Source organism: Mustela lutreola, chromosome 10 (genome assembly GCF_030435805.1).
Source record: "Mustela lutreola isolate mMusLut2 chromosome 10, mMusLut2.pri, whole genome shotgun sequence".
Lineage (NCBI taxonomy): Eukaryota > Metazoa > Chordata > Mammalia > Carnivora > Mustelidae > Mustela > Mustela lutreola.
In genome coordinates, this window is record NC_081299.1 from 28,793,927 (window position 1) to 28,811,198 (window position 17,272).

The 17,272-nt window shown below is 47.2% G+C and overlaps 1 protein-coding gene across 2 annotated transcripts in view; it reads right to left on the bottom strand.

Moving 5' to 3' along the window:
• Positions 1 to 87: 87 nt before the first annotated feature.
• MTF1 (metal regulatory transcription factor 1) overlaps positions 88 to 17,272 on the bottom strand; it is a 41,825-nt gene continuing 24,640 nt past the window's right edge. The window contains exons 7-11 of one of the 2 annotated variants that reach the window (XM_059135041.1): positions 16,032 to 16,106; positions 11,438 to 11,534; positions 10,123 to 10,712; positions 7,168 to 7,228; positions 88 to 5,911 (exon numbers count right to left, since the gene is read on the bottom strand). In XM_059135041.1, the coding sequence (XP_058991024.1) occupies positions 5,484 to 5,911; positions 7,168 to 7,228; positions 10,123 to 10,712; positions 11,438 to 11,534; positions 16,032 to 16,106 (1,251 nt within the window). In that variant the 3' untranslated portion in view covers positions 88 to 5,483. Of the gene's footprint in view, positions 5,912 to 7,167; positions 7,232 to 10,122; positions 10,713 to 11,437; positions 11,535 to 16,031; positions 16,107 to 17,272 lie in introns of both variants that reach the window. The other variant, XM_059135040.1, reaches the window with a different exon arrangement.

The following is a 17,272-nucleotide window of genomic DNA, read 5'->3' on the forward strand; positions in this document are numbered from 1 at the left end:
TCAGCTGGGGAGGGGAGGGGGTGGTAAGTAGAGGAAAATCATCAGCCATGGGTAGGTTTGGGAAGAAATGCCACAGATACTACCAGATTTAAATAAGCATTTAATTAGGATTTCATTAGTATTTAATATTGCTTTTTCAATTCCAAAAAGTTAAATTTTCACTTCTTAGCAGATATTTTAAAGTACAATATTAAGTTTATACAAAATGAGCAATTAAGCAAACACCATTATTTCACATTCTTCAAAAATACAAATTCATATTTACTCTTTTTTGGGTTTGGAGGTTTCTTCCTTTGGAAGTACTGAACCTGTAACGTTTTCATATCGCTCGGTGGAAGTCCGTTGTTCCCATGTTTCACACTTCAATAACTTTGATAGGCTTTCACATAATCCAAATAAAACCATTGGAGATTTAAAAAACTGTCACCAAGACCTCCGGCCAATGACTACTAGTGTGTGTCAAAAAAAGAAGGCTCTCTGTGGGTCTTGCCTTTCCTGGCCAGATGCAAGCCAGGGATTCAGCAAAATCCTGTTTCCAGCCACCTTCCCCAAAAAGGGACTTGGAAGAGTTGACAGGGAAAGGTAACAGCCACCTTGAGCTCTGACTCTCCACCCCCACATTCTCCAAAACACAACAAAGGATGTAGACTGTTGAACCAAAGGCGCCTCAGGGAGGCCTAAGGACGTGGGAGAAGGGCAAGAGAGGCCTCTGACTTGGCACCACTACAAGGATAACAAGGATATTGCAAAAAACACCCCTGGGTTTTGGTGAAAAAAGGTTTTATGAAAAATTTTCCCATAAGAAAAAGAGTAGAAACTGCATTGCGCTGAGAAAGTGACACTACATTATCACCCAATTTTTGGCCAGCAGGCACACCACCAAAAGGGCAGTGTGTGGTTTTAAACTTTGCTTCCAGTAAAAAAAGCTTGTACTATGTACACATTGACGTAAGATCCAGTTTAATTTGCATTTTTCAGTGCAGACTGAGAAGCCCTCTGGAACAGGAATAACAGTGAGAAATGCCCCAACAGTGATCGTCCGCTTCCCCCAAGGGGCATGAGAGGAAATACGGGACTCTCCCTGTCCCCCAAAACTCTGCAAGAGGAAACAGGCTAAACTGACTACCAACCAGAAATATGCAAAATTCCATTTTGTTGCCTCCCCCCGCCCCCACCCTAATATTAGGGAATGGACAACTTCCCATCTATGTTACAGCAGGCCTATTTGCATATTGATCTGTGGAAATCCTTCTGCTTTGGCTGAAGTGTTATGTCAAAACTTCTCTATTCTACTGTAGCCTGAGAATTGAAGATAAAATGGGAGGGGTACTCCCCCCCCAGACAAAAGGGAAATATGGGGGAAGGAAGAAAGTAAAAAAAGATTATTAACAGCTTTGTTTACTGGATTTAAGGAAGGCTGGAGACCTTTTTTCTTCAAGAATCAACACGGGTGGTGAGGGGAGCAGTAGGAAAATGGCTCATGTTGCCCGCTCCCCCACTACCACCACAACCTCCCAGACATGTTTCTGATTGGTGGTGGAGGAAAATGTAACTCTAGCAATACTGTTGCAGTTCCACAAATCAATGGTTTCAGTGACTCTGGAGAAGTCTTTAAGATTAAGGACAATGAACGTGATTACAAATAGAAAAGTCTAGAAGGTGCCAGGTTTCTACTAGGAACAACCTGTTCCTTCCTTTCAGGCATCACTTTGTAATGGTGAAGGTGGGGCAAGATGGCAAGGGACCAAGAAGTGATGAGAAAGGGCCTCAACAGTCAGCAGAAGAAAACAGGACCCGCAGCAGTTCTTCAGAGAGCCTGAGGGGGCGCCCTCGGGCACACAGGGAAGGCTTGCATAGATTGAAGCAGTTGCTGAGAATGCATAATAGTGTTTCCCTATGGACAGCCTCCCAGCACAGGGCTGATCAGAGTGGAAAAAGGCGGCCAGGCCAGGGCCACATGGGACAACGACCGTCAAGCTACACATATTGCACCAAGGTAAGTGCTTTTCTTTTCACACCTCAATTTAAATTTTTATTCTGAGCAAAAAATAAAACTTTGTGGAAAGTATATATATGTATATATATACACAAAAGAAATTGCAGCAATTGGGTTAAAGATAAAATAACCTAAAGTGCTTTTTTATTTTATTATTTCTTTAATATACCAATATGAGGTTCTGCAAACTCATCCCTCTGGACACATTCAGCATTATACTATACAAAGTCTCTCAGGAAAACCCACCCATACCCTCCCACGATCCCCATCAGCCCACTGCCTTGACCCTGAAGGTGAAACTCCCATCTACTGACTTTCCCAGAGCTGGTGGAGAGAAGTCCCTGGCTTCTACACAGAGAGGTCATCACGCCTTAAGGCCCCTCCTGGGCTTTGTACCATGATCTCCTTCTAAGGGGAAAGGAGTGGAATTTAATAAATGACACCGACTCTTGTCACCAAACAAGCGATGCCCCCTTGAGGCTGACCAGATTCCTCTCCCCACCACTGCCCACCCCCCAAGGATAGGCAGGGCCATGCTCCCTCGATGTCCCAGCCACCTCCTGGGGAAGGGCCCACATCACTAAGGCAGCTTGAGGGTGCCAGCCGGTCTCCTACCCCTTCCTAAGTCCATGAACTCCAGTCCCTGGTGCTGACGACACCCTGTAAAGGGGTGGTGGAGCTGGAGATGCCAGCGGGGGCTGGAAGCATACACCAACCAGGTGGAAATGGCTAAGGTTACCATGGTTAGAAAAAAGGCTTGATTTTACCTGCCCGAAGTCTGCAGCTCTTCCCTAACTTCACCACAGGGTCATTCCTGGGTTTGGGGACAGCACATTCTCCATGAAGGCTCGTTCTAGCTCCACTGTAGCCAGTAGCCTGCTCCCCCCGGAAGGTTCCTGGCACTAGAGGCCAGGCTTTGCAGGAGGCGATAGGAGGGAGAAAGCTCTGGAAGAGGAAGGAAAGACTGCCTGTCCCGTGGAAAAAACCTGCTCTTCACAATTGCTCACTAGCATTTTAAGCACATTCCTGATTTTTCAAAAGCTAATTGGCTCTGATAGTCCCCCTGTAATTTTGAGTCACCCTCAAAAGGCAGATACTTCAACTAGATAAATCTGTCAGCCTAAATACTGTTTAAAGATGCTTCTTCATCACCCCCAATCTTTGGAGAGCAGAAAAGCCAATGGCCTTGCTAGGCCCAAGAGGAGCACAGCTCTGGCTAGCTAGAAAGAAGCAATCATGAAACCACGGATACTTCCAATGACCTTCCCTGGGCTCCCAGGGAGGTTTCCCACCTCAGCTCCCAGGGAACCGACTCCCAGGTGCCCCCAGACTGGGTATGTGGGGAGGTCATTTGTAACCTCAGATATGAGCTATCTTTGGGACCCTGTCGCTTTGCTCTGTCTGAAGTTGTAGCGAAAACAGCCTAAAAGCTTCCTATGGGTACAAGACCCAGAGACAGCCATGGATAACCCACACTCAGCAACTAATTTTCCAGAAAGACTAAGCCACTGTGGTAAGAGAAGATTCCTTCCCCCTTATCAACTTCTGCTGAAGTCAGTGGTCACCAGAACCCACCAGCCTTTGGGGGAGGGGAGTGCAGAAAGTCAAGAAGAAATGGATTCTCTGGACTAGACTCCTGGAATGAGAAACCATCAGCTGCCTGAGGGAAAGTCCTTTTCTCATGGCAGTAACAACATTTACTACGTCTGCCTTCCCGTCCAACTCCATCCCTGAAATTCTGTCAAAGGCAGGGCCTCTGGGCCCCCAGGTAAATGATCAGCTCTGGATACTGTCTTGGCTGGCCCTGAGTAATAGCTCAGAGAACACAAGAGTGACACATGCAGATCTCTGTACGTTAGGGAATGGGAAAAGACAACAAAATTATGGCTGTGTTCTGCCTGACACTGTTGACTCAGGAGAGCAGCTGTGTTCGTGGACCCCTTTTTCTTGCTCAAGGCAGGGAACGGTCTCTTGGAGGCAGAGGCCTAGTCTACACCCTGGGCCAGGCCTCATTTCTGAGCTCAGTGAGCTTGGTGAGCACTCATGACTATGTTAATATAGCCAGTTGAGAGAAACCTTCCATTTTAGTGTGAACTGGATTTTAGGTTTTATTTTAAAGAGGCAATGACTTAGAGCCAAAGGCAGACAGATGGATATAATTCTATACACAAATCAAAAAAAATTTTTTTTCCTATAACACAACTTAATGAAACATTCCAAATGAGATAACTTATTGCAACATTTCAGGCTTTTTGGTGGAAGGGGGATTTTTGTTTTGTTTTACCCTGAGTAGAAGATCATCGTTTTGTGGTTTTTGTTTTTTGTTTGTTTGTTTAGAAATCACATGACTAAGCCAAGCAAGTCATATCCTTCTTTGCACTGCACTAGACTGTATGCAAAATCCAGAGGGGTGAGAGGCAGAGATGGGAGGGGCAACCAAAAGCCTGGCTAGAACCTGGAACCAGGACACCTGGCCTGCCAATTACATGCCACCTAAAAGAGAAAACAAAACAACAACAAACTCCCTTAAAGCTGCACTTTTTCCCGATAAGCAAAATGCAGCTCTTCTGCTCTGAGGAAGAAAATACCATTAAAGGCAAGCAGACCACCACCCAGCCACTGGCCATAAGCCACATGTCCACTCTAGGACGAAACAGGGAGGTTCCCCAAGAAAAATTCACTGCGGTCCGCAAGCCCTGGCCGCCAACCGAGAGAGGCAAAGTACCAGGAAGGCAAAGACTGGGATGGCGTGGCTAGAGCCTGCTCTGCACACGCACTGACAGACCGCAGTCAACAGCTCGTCCAGGGCCCCCCGAAGAACCTGATCCCCCACACAGCCTCGGGCCAGGCTTTTCGCAACCCACTGCTGGGTGACACCTGCCACAGCCACCCTGAGCTCCACCGACACCAACAGCAAACAACAAAACCACCTTACCCAGTCCCTGTCTGGCTCACGGCTGTCTGACCTGCCTTGGCATCGCCCCCTCTGATGAAGCCAGGCTCTGGCCTCCCAGGCCAGCTGTGGCCTCAGACTCAAAAGACGCACAGGGAGGGAGGAGCAACACTCGACCCACTGAACTCCACTGCCCAAACCACAGAGACCCCAGTGCAAGTGATGGGCAGCATCAGACTGATGGAAGCCACACCCTTTCATTTCGAATGTTTATGCATACGAGTAACCTTAGTTTCCAAGTTCACATGACAATAAGCAAAAGTGACATACAGTGCAGCCAAACAGTTCATTTATAACTTAGCTTTTTTTGTTTTGTTTTTTTTTTGTTGGTTTTTTTTTTTTTTTCCAAAGATCAGTTCCTTAAAATGGATGCTCCTGGGATATGACTAAAGAAAATACGTCTGAAAGGTGAGGATTTCAAACAGTAGATTTCTTCATCCTTTGAACTGCTGACCCACCCCCAGTGAGGCAGACGCCGGCCCTTCCGCCTCCCGCTCGCTCCTCCTTTCCTGGAGGTGAGCGCAAGTGGCCCTTTCACTTGGAGAAGCTGGTCAGGCCCATCTCCTCCTCCCCCTGCAGTAGTGCTTCAATGGGAATCAGATTGGACGGGGTGTCCAGGCTCTGGAGGGACAAAAACTCTGACACATCCATGGCACTTAACGTTTCTGTCTGAGGGTCTGAAGGAGTCTCAGCTTGTCTGCTTTGCTCACAGGAAGAGGGTACAGCGGAGGATGTCGACAGGGGGTCAGGGGGCGAGGAAAAAGTCTGTGGTGGTAGCTTCAGGCTGGGCCCGTCAGGAGGCTGGGGGCTCGGTTCTGCAGGGGGTGGGGAAGAACAGCCCTTCCTCCTGCCCGCCGCCCGCTCCTTGGCAGAGTCCCGGCACGCGCACTGACACTGACATGCCTCCTCTTGTTTGATGATGATCACAGGAACACTGAGGCCAATCTGCTGTACAGAGTTCCCTGTGAGAGAGGCAAGAGACACTGCTCCTCAAGTAGCCGCAGGCAGGGGCGTGAGGGATGGGGGGGTACAGACTAGGTGAGCGCCGAGGGCCACAGAGGCAAGAACCGTGGGGAGGGATGATGCCACGCTGCAGGCTTCGTTCTGTCTGACACTCCCCATCCCCTCCAAGGCAAAGTCCCTTTTCCTCAGAAAGCCACTTACACCATCTAGATGACCCTGTACCTCCAGCTTTGTTTCTGGCCATTCTCCCTGGTACCCTCCATGCCAGCCACAGCAGATGCCTCCCTTTTCCTGACATGTTCTTCATACCTCTAGGACTCTGGGCTCTTCCTTCTGCCTAAACTCCCCACACAGGGCTGCTTTTCTGGAGAACTTACTCTTCTTCTTCCTGAAGACCCAGCTCATCCTCTTTCCTGAGGCTGCCAGGCTGGGATGCCCGCAGGCTCCCACGTAGGGCTGGCCCAGGGCAGCCGGCCCACCAACTTCCTGTCTGTGTGCCAGGAGCTCCTGCCTCCCTTCGCACTTCTCGCAACACTGCGTGAGATGTGTGGCCTGAGTCCTCCTTGTCTAGGACCAAGCTCCTGGACAGCCTCTTGCTCACTCTTGCATCCCAGTCTTACACACACAGTGTGTGTGTGGGGGGTCCCCCTGTACACTGCCAGCCTTGCGCTCACGTATGCGCCCGCTCTTTTGTGGGTGTCTATGTGCTCTGCACACGCACACTCCGAAATCAGGCTGTGTGTGTCTCAAAAAAAGAGAGACCAGGGAGGCAGGAGAAGAAAATAGAAGTCAGGAGCCTGAGAACCAGGGCCCTGACTCTGGCCACAAACTCTCTTAGGACTCCAGAGGAGTCAATTCATCTTTCAGGGCCCCATTTCTTAATCTATAAGATAGTTTGGAAAAAAAAAAAAAAAAAAAGGAACTTTTCACTCTGTATGAGTCTCTGGCCCAGATGCTATTTCTTCATTACTGTAATTAGAAAAGAATCCAGTGAATTAACAGCTGCCCTCTTCGGCATTAACTGTGAGTCACACTTTCTTCTGGTTACTCTTAAAAGCTGTATCTGAGAGGCAGAGAACCACTACTCCCTAAGGAATGTTAAGTGTGGTTATTTACGCCGTAAGTGTGCTAACTTATGAACAATACAATCTGACAAATGTGAGGTTTTAAAAACTGGGGCAAAGCAACAGTGAAATCTGCCTCAAAGGGGCCCCGAGAGCTGACGTGCTTTTAAAGCCCCCACACAGTTACATACCTGTGCTACTGGCTACTGGTACTGCCGTGGTAAAAAACACCTTCTCGACTTTAGATGCTTGCTGCTGGGGAGGAAGAAAAAAAAAATCACATTTACGGCCACTCATGTATGGCAAATCTCCAAGGACCTGAAGCCTGCCTGATTGTATTGGTCATCCAAGAGGACAGAAAACCCTCAGTGTTCAAGGATTTTTGCACTGAGTGATGTTTTGTTTGTGCTCTGACATGAGGTCACTGCACTGTTTGACATTCAGTGCTGATGGTGCAGCCGGCTTTGTCTCCTACTACTTGGCTGTCTCCCAGCTACCCAATCTAGTAGGTTCTGTCCACCCAAAGGCTCCGCCAAGGTTGCTTTGCTTACGCTGGGGTCTTCTCACAGGGAACCCCAGGGCTAGCTTCCCTACAAGGCCTCCACTGCCGCCACACCCCAATACTTCTGTGAGGCTGGAGTTCTTTTGTCTCATCAAGGATCAACGTGCATGCTAAGGACCGGCTAAGGTGTCCTCTCACTGGTAGAAGAGCCCCGTGAGGTGTGCTGTAAGCTGCACAGGGTAGCAGCTCCAAGGAGGGCTCTGGCCTCAAGTTCAAGTCCCACCACCTCTTAGTTATTGAGGGAAGGCAAATGATTTTTCTTAGAGTCTCAGTTTCCTCATCTGTAAAACGGGAATAATAACCAAAGGACCTCCCAGAGGGCCCCCATGAAGGTGAAATGAGAGGAGGCGTGTGAAGCCTGCAGGACGTGGTGAGCCCACAGCAAACATGAGCGATTTACATTCTATGAGGCGGACCACAGAGTCAGGCCCAGAGGCCACCCCTTCCACTGTGGTAACACTTCCTGTTACACTGGCTGCTTTCTTCTAGTAGTTACCTTAAAAAGGCTTTGTACTTTACTCCTTTTGTGGGGGCGAAAGGGTCCCTCTAGGCTGACTCTAGGAGGAATGTGAGAGCTTCTGGCTAAGTTATAGGAGCGGACACTAAAATAATGGTGGAAAAATGAGACCAATATTTAAATACATAAAAATGAATTGTATGGAAAAGGAATGATACTGGCCCCATGCAGCTCCCCAGGGCAGATGCAGGAAAAAAAAAAAAAAAAAGTAAAAATGACATGGAGCAGATTGGATTACGACACCAACAAAAAGGCCTCTCCAGTGACTCTGGCACTCTAAACATGGCATCAGGTGGCCTCTGGGGCCTGGCACCTGATCGATGGAATCCGAACACTCTGGTCTCGCTGTTTAGCCCCAGACTACCCTTCCAGTTTAACGGTGTCATACATCCACCCTAGCATTCTCCGACTTAGTATGTCGTTTTCTCCATCTATTTCCTCCTCTTAACTCAAGGCTCACATGCCCTGGATGGCTACCCAACAAGTAGTCAGGAGCACGGGCTCTGAGACCAAGCTGTCTATGCTCAAATCGCAGCCTTCCCACTTATGAGGTGTGTGACCTTGAGCTAGTCACTTAACTTCTCTGGGCTTCAGCTCTCCATTGGTAAAATCATACCCACCTCCTAGGATTACTGTGATTAAATGAGCAATGCACTGAAAAGTGCTTAGTTAGCACAGTGGGTGACATTCAGACATACAGACATCTAGAGACTGAAATTATCAGTGGGTGCTAAGGGAGAGGGGGACGGGATAAATAAGTGAAGAATAGGGACTTTTAAGGTGGTGAATCTACTCTGAATACAGTAATGGGAGACACGTGACATCATGCGTTTGTCAAAATCCACAGATCAGTGCACACACAGAGTAGGCCCTAATGTAAACGATGGACTTTGGATAGTAGTAATATATTGATACTGATTCACCAGTTGTAACAAATGTGCCAGACTAATGCAAGATGTCACTAGCATAGCAAACTGGGTGGTGGTGGACGAGAGCCAATGGCCAGAGAGTACACAGAAATTCTCTGTACCACCTGTTCAATAAAATCTAAAAAAAAGGTAATCTAAGAATAATGTACATAAGGTAACAACTGGCACATGTCAGACCTTCAGTTTCAAAAAGTGCTTAATCAGCACAGGGAGCCCTTATACATAGTAAGGGTTCGATAAATCACTGCTATTTTTTTATTACCGTTTTTATTATTTGGCCCTTCCCCTACTGGTAATGTTAACTTTGAGGTATTTTAGCCTCTTTAACTAAAATGTTAAGTTTTCGTGAAAAAGAGATCATGGTTTCCACTCTTCTGTATCCCCAAAAGTATCATGCATGGTACCTGGTAAATACCAGGCCCTCGGGGCTCCCGGGGGGCTCAGTCAGTTAAGTGTCTGCCTTTGGTTCCAGTTACGATCCCGGGGTTCTGGGATGGAGCCCCCGCTCAGTAGGGGAGCCTGCTTCTCGCCCTCCCTGTCCCTCTGCCCATGCTCCTGTGCTCACTCGCTCTCCCTCTTATCACTCCTTCAAATAAATAAATACAATTAAAAAAAAAAAAAATCCGGCCCTCAAAAATATATTTGAGTGACCAAGTCATTTCCTTCGTCATCGAAACAGAATACTACTGTAGAAACCGGCTCTCAAGGAGGCCCTGGGAGCACAGATTCTCTGTCTGACCTGGCCACAGCTGTGCTTTCCACCTGATGGGGTCTGACCATCCCTGCACATAAGTCTGACTCCGCCTTGGAGAAGAACCCAGTTTCCTAAGTCGTTCTTGGGCCTCTGCAGTCTGCTGACTGCTCTGCTCTCCTAGAGGATGCCGTGACACTGCAGATGGGATCTTCATTCATGAGCCTGCTGCACAGGAGGGCTTGTCCTCTGCTTCCCTACTGCGGGTCTGCATCATGGCATTCTCCGGATTTCTACCACTTGTTCATGGGGACAAGGCCAAGAGGTCAAATCACAGGTTTCAGGGCCAATACAATAACCGTGTTCCTTTCTGAAGCGAAACCTGGGAACATGTCCTCTACGTATAGACACTTCACCCCACCAGATCCGTTCAGACAGAGTACTTACAATTTGTTCCTGGTTTTGTGGTGAACTGGTGGCACCATTTAAGATCCACTGTAGGTTCTGTTCTCCCATGACCAGGCTGGACTGCAGGATGGCTGTGCTGGGCGTCGGGGTGATGGTGATCGTGGGGTTGTGAGTCAGGACAGAGTTGGCGCCCAGGGGCAGAGTCTGGACCATGGCCGGCAGGGGCTCAGTAGTACTTTGGGACTGGGGCGGTGCTGCCACGGCTGGTGGTGCTGCCGCTGCCGCAGCCCCGGCAACAACAGAGAGTCCCGGTACGACGGGCTGCGGGGCCTGAGGGTGCGGGAGAAACTCTTGACGATTAGCAGCAAACTGTGTGCTGTGGGGGACAGGCACTTCTGGAGGTTGGAAGAGAGCAGAGGGGTTGCCAAATGCAGCTTGCCGGGAACCAGTTCCTAGGGAAGGAGCAGGCGGAGGAGCAGACGGTGCTGAGGCTGGTAGCAGAGGCTGGGGTGGCTCGGACATGCCAGGCTGCAGTACAAGCGGGAGAGATAAAGATGCTGAATTTCCTGTGGATGGCGGAACATCACTGACTGACTCTGCATCACCATTAAAACTTTCAATCAAGGCAGCTGGCAAGAAAAAGAAATAGAAATATATATACATATCCCAAGCCTTACAGGAGCCACAAAAACACAGTCATCATGGTGACACCAAAGATAGCTGAAGTCCGTTAGAGCCAAGAGCTTCGTTCCTAGAAGGCTGGCCTCCTGCGTTCCCTTTAATGACCCCTCCAGCCGAAGCACCAGGCTTCACGACCAACCTCGCTTTCTACATGTGAAGAGCTAGTATGGGCTTCACCGTCAAAAAAAAAAAAAAAAAAAAAATTATTCTAAGGCTTTTCTGTTAAAGAGACTAGACATCCCCTTTTGGCATAACCAGCGAACACACTTTCTGACTGCTGTGAAGCTTCAGGGACAGATTTCCATTCAAACACAGAAGGATCTAGGCATCTGATGCTGTTTGAGGATCCTGCCCACTCACGAGCACAGTATCGCTTCAGAAGTGCGAGCTCACAGCTCCTCCTGCTTCTGAAAGCCAACAAGAGCTTTTGAAGAAGACCCTCTTCTTTTGAAGGGCTAGGGAAAGTAGGCCCTCAAGGAGACTCTTGCTGAGGGAAGGAGAGAAAAAGATGGAACCAAACAAAAGGCTCATACTTCCTGGACCCCTCACCAAATGCATGTGTTGTTCAAGGGAACTGAAATCTACTTCACGGCGCCTGCCGCGGTGTGTCACCGAGGGGGACTCCCTTGCCCGGTGCCGAGACGTGAGCAGGAAGAGAGACTGTGGCACAAACCTGTCTGTTGAGGATTTTCCTGAATTGCCGTGTCTTCGGAATTCTGGAACATAGATTCGAAGATGATTGCTGGTGAAATTGTGCTGAGGTCCTGGCCCTGTGATTGACAAGAGACAGACAGAGACGTGAGGCTTGTCACCCTGAGGCAATTCTTCACTGGGACAGAACACACAGAAGCAGAACTAGAATGATCTTTTTGATATGTTTCTTTTTTCCAACTTCTCCCTTTCCAAGGTGACATCTAGTTCCCTAAACTTCAGACACTGGCGATTTGGGTCCTAAGATAATCTCAAACAGGAGCCCACAAACTATGACTTGTAGGCTGCGTGTCCGTTTTGGGAAATAAAGTTTTACTGGAATGATGCATGCTTGCTCATTTATTTCCATGCTCCTTTCATGCTCTGACGGCACAGCTGACTTTTGTCAGAGACTCTGTGGTCCACAGAGCTAAAAATATTTACTATCCAGCCCTTTCCAAAAAAGGAGCTTCCTGACCCCTGCCCTAAAAGAAGACCAAATCCTACCTAAAAATGGGATTGTATAATATCTATTACCTGCAACCTGCTCTTCTCATGTAATAATAATGTACTGTGAAGATCCTTTAAGATCATTACATAATCCCTATGAAAGTCTAACAGGTATGCGTGGCACCTTATCAGGCAATAAAAGAAACCTTTCATGAGAGACAGTAGTTATCACCTTATACTCACTATTGTTTGTCACTGTTTGTAATTAAGAATTAAGAAGACGTCAGAGGCATTTTTAAAAAAGATAAAATGGGGGGGGCAAAAAACATAAAATGCCCTAAGGGTCTGATTCCTGATAGGCACCAAATAAAATGGCCACCTCCAGTCTTCTCTGTGGTGAGGGGGAGGGGACAGCATTCTTCTCCCTCCAGTCCGCCTCCGCCCCACAGCTGGTAGGGCAGGAGGGACAGAGGCAAGTGCCTCCACAAAAGCAGGCAGGTAACAGAAGTCATGAAACCAGGGCGGCAGGGACAGGAGGTTGGGGCAAACTGGGGAGCGTGTACCCCCCGGCAGCTCAAGGGCTTCGGAGGAACGCTGCCCTATGAAGTGCAGACTGGGGACTTCCAGAGCTCAAAAATGGTCTGAAAGGTGGATTTTCATGTGAAATCTACTGATTTGTCATTAAAAGCAAGTAACTGAAAACAAAGCACTGTACAGCCAAACAAACTTCGGGCCATGTTTTGCGTCTGTGCCAAACTCATGTTTAAAGGTCATTTTGTAACAACTCTACTTCTGGGAGGGGGAAGGATCACTCTGGGCCTGGGCAAGTGTGGTGAGCGGAACTGTCCAGCAGCCTAGAGATCCTCCGGATGGAACCACCCACGTGAGCCAAGAGGGGCCGAGTTGGGATAGTGGTTATCCTTAGGGAGAGGTAAGAGCTGTTAGCGGGCATGAGGCTGGGAGGCTTCAGGAATGCTGAGAATGTTCTATTTCTTGATTTGGGTGCTGGTTACATCCGTGTGATGAATTGTGAGCATTCATTAAGCTGCGTATTTGTGATTGGTGTACTTTTCTGTATGTATACTACACTTCAATAAAAAACTATTTTAAATTAAAAAAAAAAAAAAAAAGTGCTTAAGTGCCTGTGACTCAGCCACTGCCAGGCTTCAGGATACAAACCCAGGGGACAGAGTGAGTTCGAGCAGCTCCCCGAAGTGGAGGAGACCAGAATAGTCTGAGCCTCTGGGGCCTGGCTCAGAGAGACAAAGAACCCTGGGAGCTGTCTAGGACCAGGATGGAGCCTGAAGCTCTAGATCTAAGAGGTCCAGAGCACCGTTCCCTAGGCACTTCAACCCTCCTTTAACGAAAGATCCAAGCAAATCGAAGCTCACGTCGGGGACCCACATACACATATGGCTGTCCAGAAACCAAGGAAAGAAGGACTTCATCAAAATGTGTCATTTGGGGGGTGCCTGGGTGGCTCAGTGGGTTAAGCCGCTGCCTTCGGCTCAGGTCATGATCTCAGGGTCCTGGGATCGAGTCCCGCATCGGGCTCTCTGCTCAGCAGGGAGCTTGCTTCCCTCTCTCTCTCTCTACCTGCCTCTCCATCTACTTGTGATCTCTCTCTGTCAAATAAATAAATAAAATCTTAAAAAAAAAAAATGTGTCATTTGGTATTAACAATTCATCATTTTTTTAAAGCAGAACAAAGCAAATTAATTTTTTAAAAAGGCAAATTAATTCTATTTCTTTAAGAATTGTGGCCTTAGAATGAAAGACTAAAAATGAGACTATTTCCAATTCTGGAATAAATGATGGGTGGTGAGGGCACACTATGTAATTTGACCCCAAGGGACAGAGCCTCTGTCTTGCCAATGTCAACTGTGGTAGAAAAGGCTTTTTTTCTTTTTAACAAGTACTTAATGTTCCTCCATACCAGGATTCCTCACCTGATGACCCCAGGGCTCCAGAAAGCTCTTTAATCCTAGATCATGGCCTTGGTCAGGGAGTAGACTCCTAAACAAATCATTTAATACAACCTCTGAGATTAAAGTGCTATTATACCCCAAAATCTTAGGTTCCCCAACTCAGAGGGCATCGAGGCCTCTGATATAGAAATTTCATCTTAAACTATTAACTCTGAAATGCAAAGAGGCATAAAAATCACATGAATCGCTTATTTAGTGTCTTTCTTCTTCAGATTGGTTCATTTCTATTGCTCTGTCTTCAATTTAACTGGTTCTCTCTTCTGTCATTTCCAATCTGCTGTTAAGCCCATCCAGTACATTTTTTGTTTCAGATACATTTTCAGTTCCAGAATTTCCATTTGGTGCACTTTTTATAGTTTCGATTTCTCTGCTGAATTTCCTGTTTATTCAATTATTACAAGCATGTTCCTTTACGCCCTTGAGCATGAAGGAGCTACTCAGAAAGCCTTGTTTACTGGGGCACCTGGCTAGCTCGGTAAGTGGAGCCTGTGGCTCTTGATCTTGGGGTCATGAGATTAAGCCCCATGTTGGGTGAAGAGACTGCTTAAAGAAATGAATTATTTAAAAAAAAATGTTTTCCTCTTTCTTACGTGTACTAATTTGGGATTACCCAGGGCACTGTAAACGGTATGTTGTAGAGACTGTTGGCTTGACTATTCATTCTGTGGATCCGGCTGTGCTCCAATGGCAAACTCGGTCTTCCCTGTGGCGGAGAGCAGCCATCTCTTCGTCCAGTTCTTCAGCCCCAGCTGGGCTGCGGAGGGTCTGTCTCACACATGCCCAGTTCGGGTGTCAACTAGAGATGTGACCAGTTTATACACAAGAGCTTGGGGTTCCCACTTTGTGGCTCTTTACTTTCCAGGCTAATCCCCCCTTCATCTTCCAGGTGCTGCTGTGGTAGCTCTGAGCTCTGTCCTCTGGTTATCAAGCCAGTGAGACTGCATGTTTACGGAGTTTTAGCCATCTTGTTTGGTGTCACCTGGGGCTTGCCCTGAGGCTGATCAGCTGTAAAACTTGAGAACATATCTAGGGCCTTTGCCATTCATTGTCCGTGTGGCTCCTTTTTCCGAGCTTTCACCTCTGCTTGTTTAGGGGCTGCCCTTTGATGCCTTCAAGTAGCTGTTCCTGATCATCTGTTTTCCATGGGGGGTTGGTCTGATAAGAGCAACTCCGCCATCACCAGAAGAACCCAAGCCTTGGGGTGCTTAGATTAAAAAACGCAGTGTCAGATGCCACTCCCAGAGGATACTGATGAAGTAGGCTTGGGGTGTGGCCCAAGAAGCCCGGCATCAGAAGCGCAGAGGACCCCACTGACACACTCTGACGGCACTCCCGAGTCTTTCCGTTTCTGCTCAAATACCTCCCGTCATGTTGATTCCTTCTTACTTAGGCAAATACTCATAGAAAATCTAACTTAAGCTATGTTTATTTACCATACTAAAACGTCAAACAATGCATCCGTAACAACCCAGTTGGTGACACAGCAAAGCACAGATCCTCATGGAGATAAGCTCGGCCTTCATACAGTGGCCTGCAAGGCACATCACCAAGCCACGGGAATGGCAGGGAAATTCCACACAGAGTCAACTGAAGGCACCAGATCAAGAGACAGTGCGGTTGTCCTTTAAAAGAGGCTCAGAAAGAAGGCTCCCTCAGGACCTCAATGCAGTGAGTGAGCTCAAAGAAAGACAAAGACAGACTCCAGTTACATCAGCAGGGCTTGAGAAAGCCTGCAAACTGGAGTTCTGGTGCATTCTGCCTCTCCCCTTATATAGAACTAATTTTAAACTCCTCAAGGACAGACCACACTTACTTTTTTACCCCTACAAGCTCATACCAGCACACTACCTGATGGACTGGGCACTCAGTAAGTATCTGCTAAGTGAATAAAAGAAAGACATTTTCTGGAGCCAGAGGTTATCGAGTGAGTGACATGGGTCAAAAGACATTAGACATCAGAGAGTACAACCTTTCCCATGAGGGCTCTATCAGGAAATAAAATCAAAACAGCCCTCAACCAACTGGATGCAACCAAATCTGGAAGACTCCAAAGGCTGGCCTCCCTTAATTTTCCCACCAAAGGGGTGTGCTCAATTCTTGCACTTATTTTTCTCATACCCGTATCACAGGTACACTTACTGTAGAATTTTCTCGCAGTTCAGAATCTGTGGACAGAAGGCTCAAATCACTCAGACAAAGTGAGTGATTTGTATCCTGTGAAAGACAAAAAGTTCTTATTAAGTAACAACAAAAAAAATTAAGATTTATAGTAGCATAGCATGTATAAAACACTTGATCACAATGTCCCTATGATTGCAAATGTCAAGATTTGTTACTTGGGGGGCACCTGGGTGGCTCAGTGGGTTAAAGCCTCTGCTTTCAGCTCAGGTCATGATCTCAGAGTCCTGGGATCGAGCCCCGCATCAGGCTCTCTGCTCAAGAAGGGAGCCTGCTTTCTCCTCTCTCTCTCTCTGCCTGCCTCTCTGCCTACTTGTGATCTCTGTCTGTCAAATAAATAAATAAAAATCTTTAAAAATAAAAAAAATAAAAAGATTTGTTTCTTGGAAAGGTAAAAACCATTCGAAGAAAGGGCTATGTGAATTATTTTAATTTTTAAAATCCTGATATTCTTAGAAGACTGTCTTATATTTCTTAAAGGTGGTTAATAGATGAGTTTAAGAATTATCTCATGACTCAGGCTCCAGAGGAACAAAAGCTGTAATAATATGAAATTAATAGTATTTGTGTAATTGGTCTTCTCATTTATAAAGCAATTTCACATGGCCTGATTTGCTATTCATATGAACAAGTATTCCCATCTTAAGTATGAGAAAATCAATGCTAAGACTGGCAGTGAACTGTCCAAAATCACACAGCTCATTAGCAGAACACAAACCCAGGGCTTCTGAGGGGAACGCCATCTTCCTCTGTATCACTGTGTTCCCAGCATCTCAGGGATTCTTACTCAGTAGTGCTGAAGATTTACTTCCAAATACAGCGGCCGAGGCTAACTCTGAACTCTGGATTCCTAGAATGCCAGCTGCGATTCACATACTTTGAGTGGGAACCCTGCTTACCTCGTGGGTCAAATATTTCCATTCATACATACAATCAACAAATAGTCACTGAGCGTCTACTACGTATGAGGCACTGTTCCAGGCCCAGGGCTACGATACTGAACAAAACAAGTCCCCGCCACCAGAGAGCTTACATTTGGGGGTTGTGGTGGGGGTGTGTGACAAAATCCCGGAAGATGATGCTAAGTTTATGGAGGATAAAGGGAACAGGGAATGCCGGGGCAGGAGATGCCCTCTTATTAAATCAAGGGAGGCCTCTTAGATAAGCTGGCATTTGGGCAAATACTGAAGGAAAGACAGCAC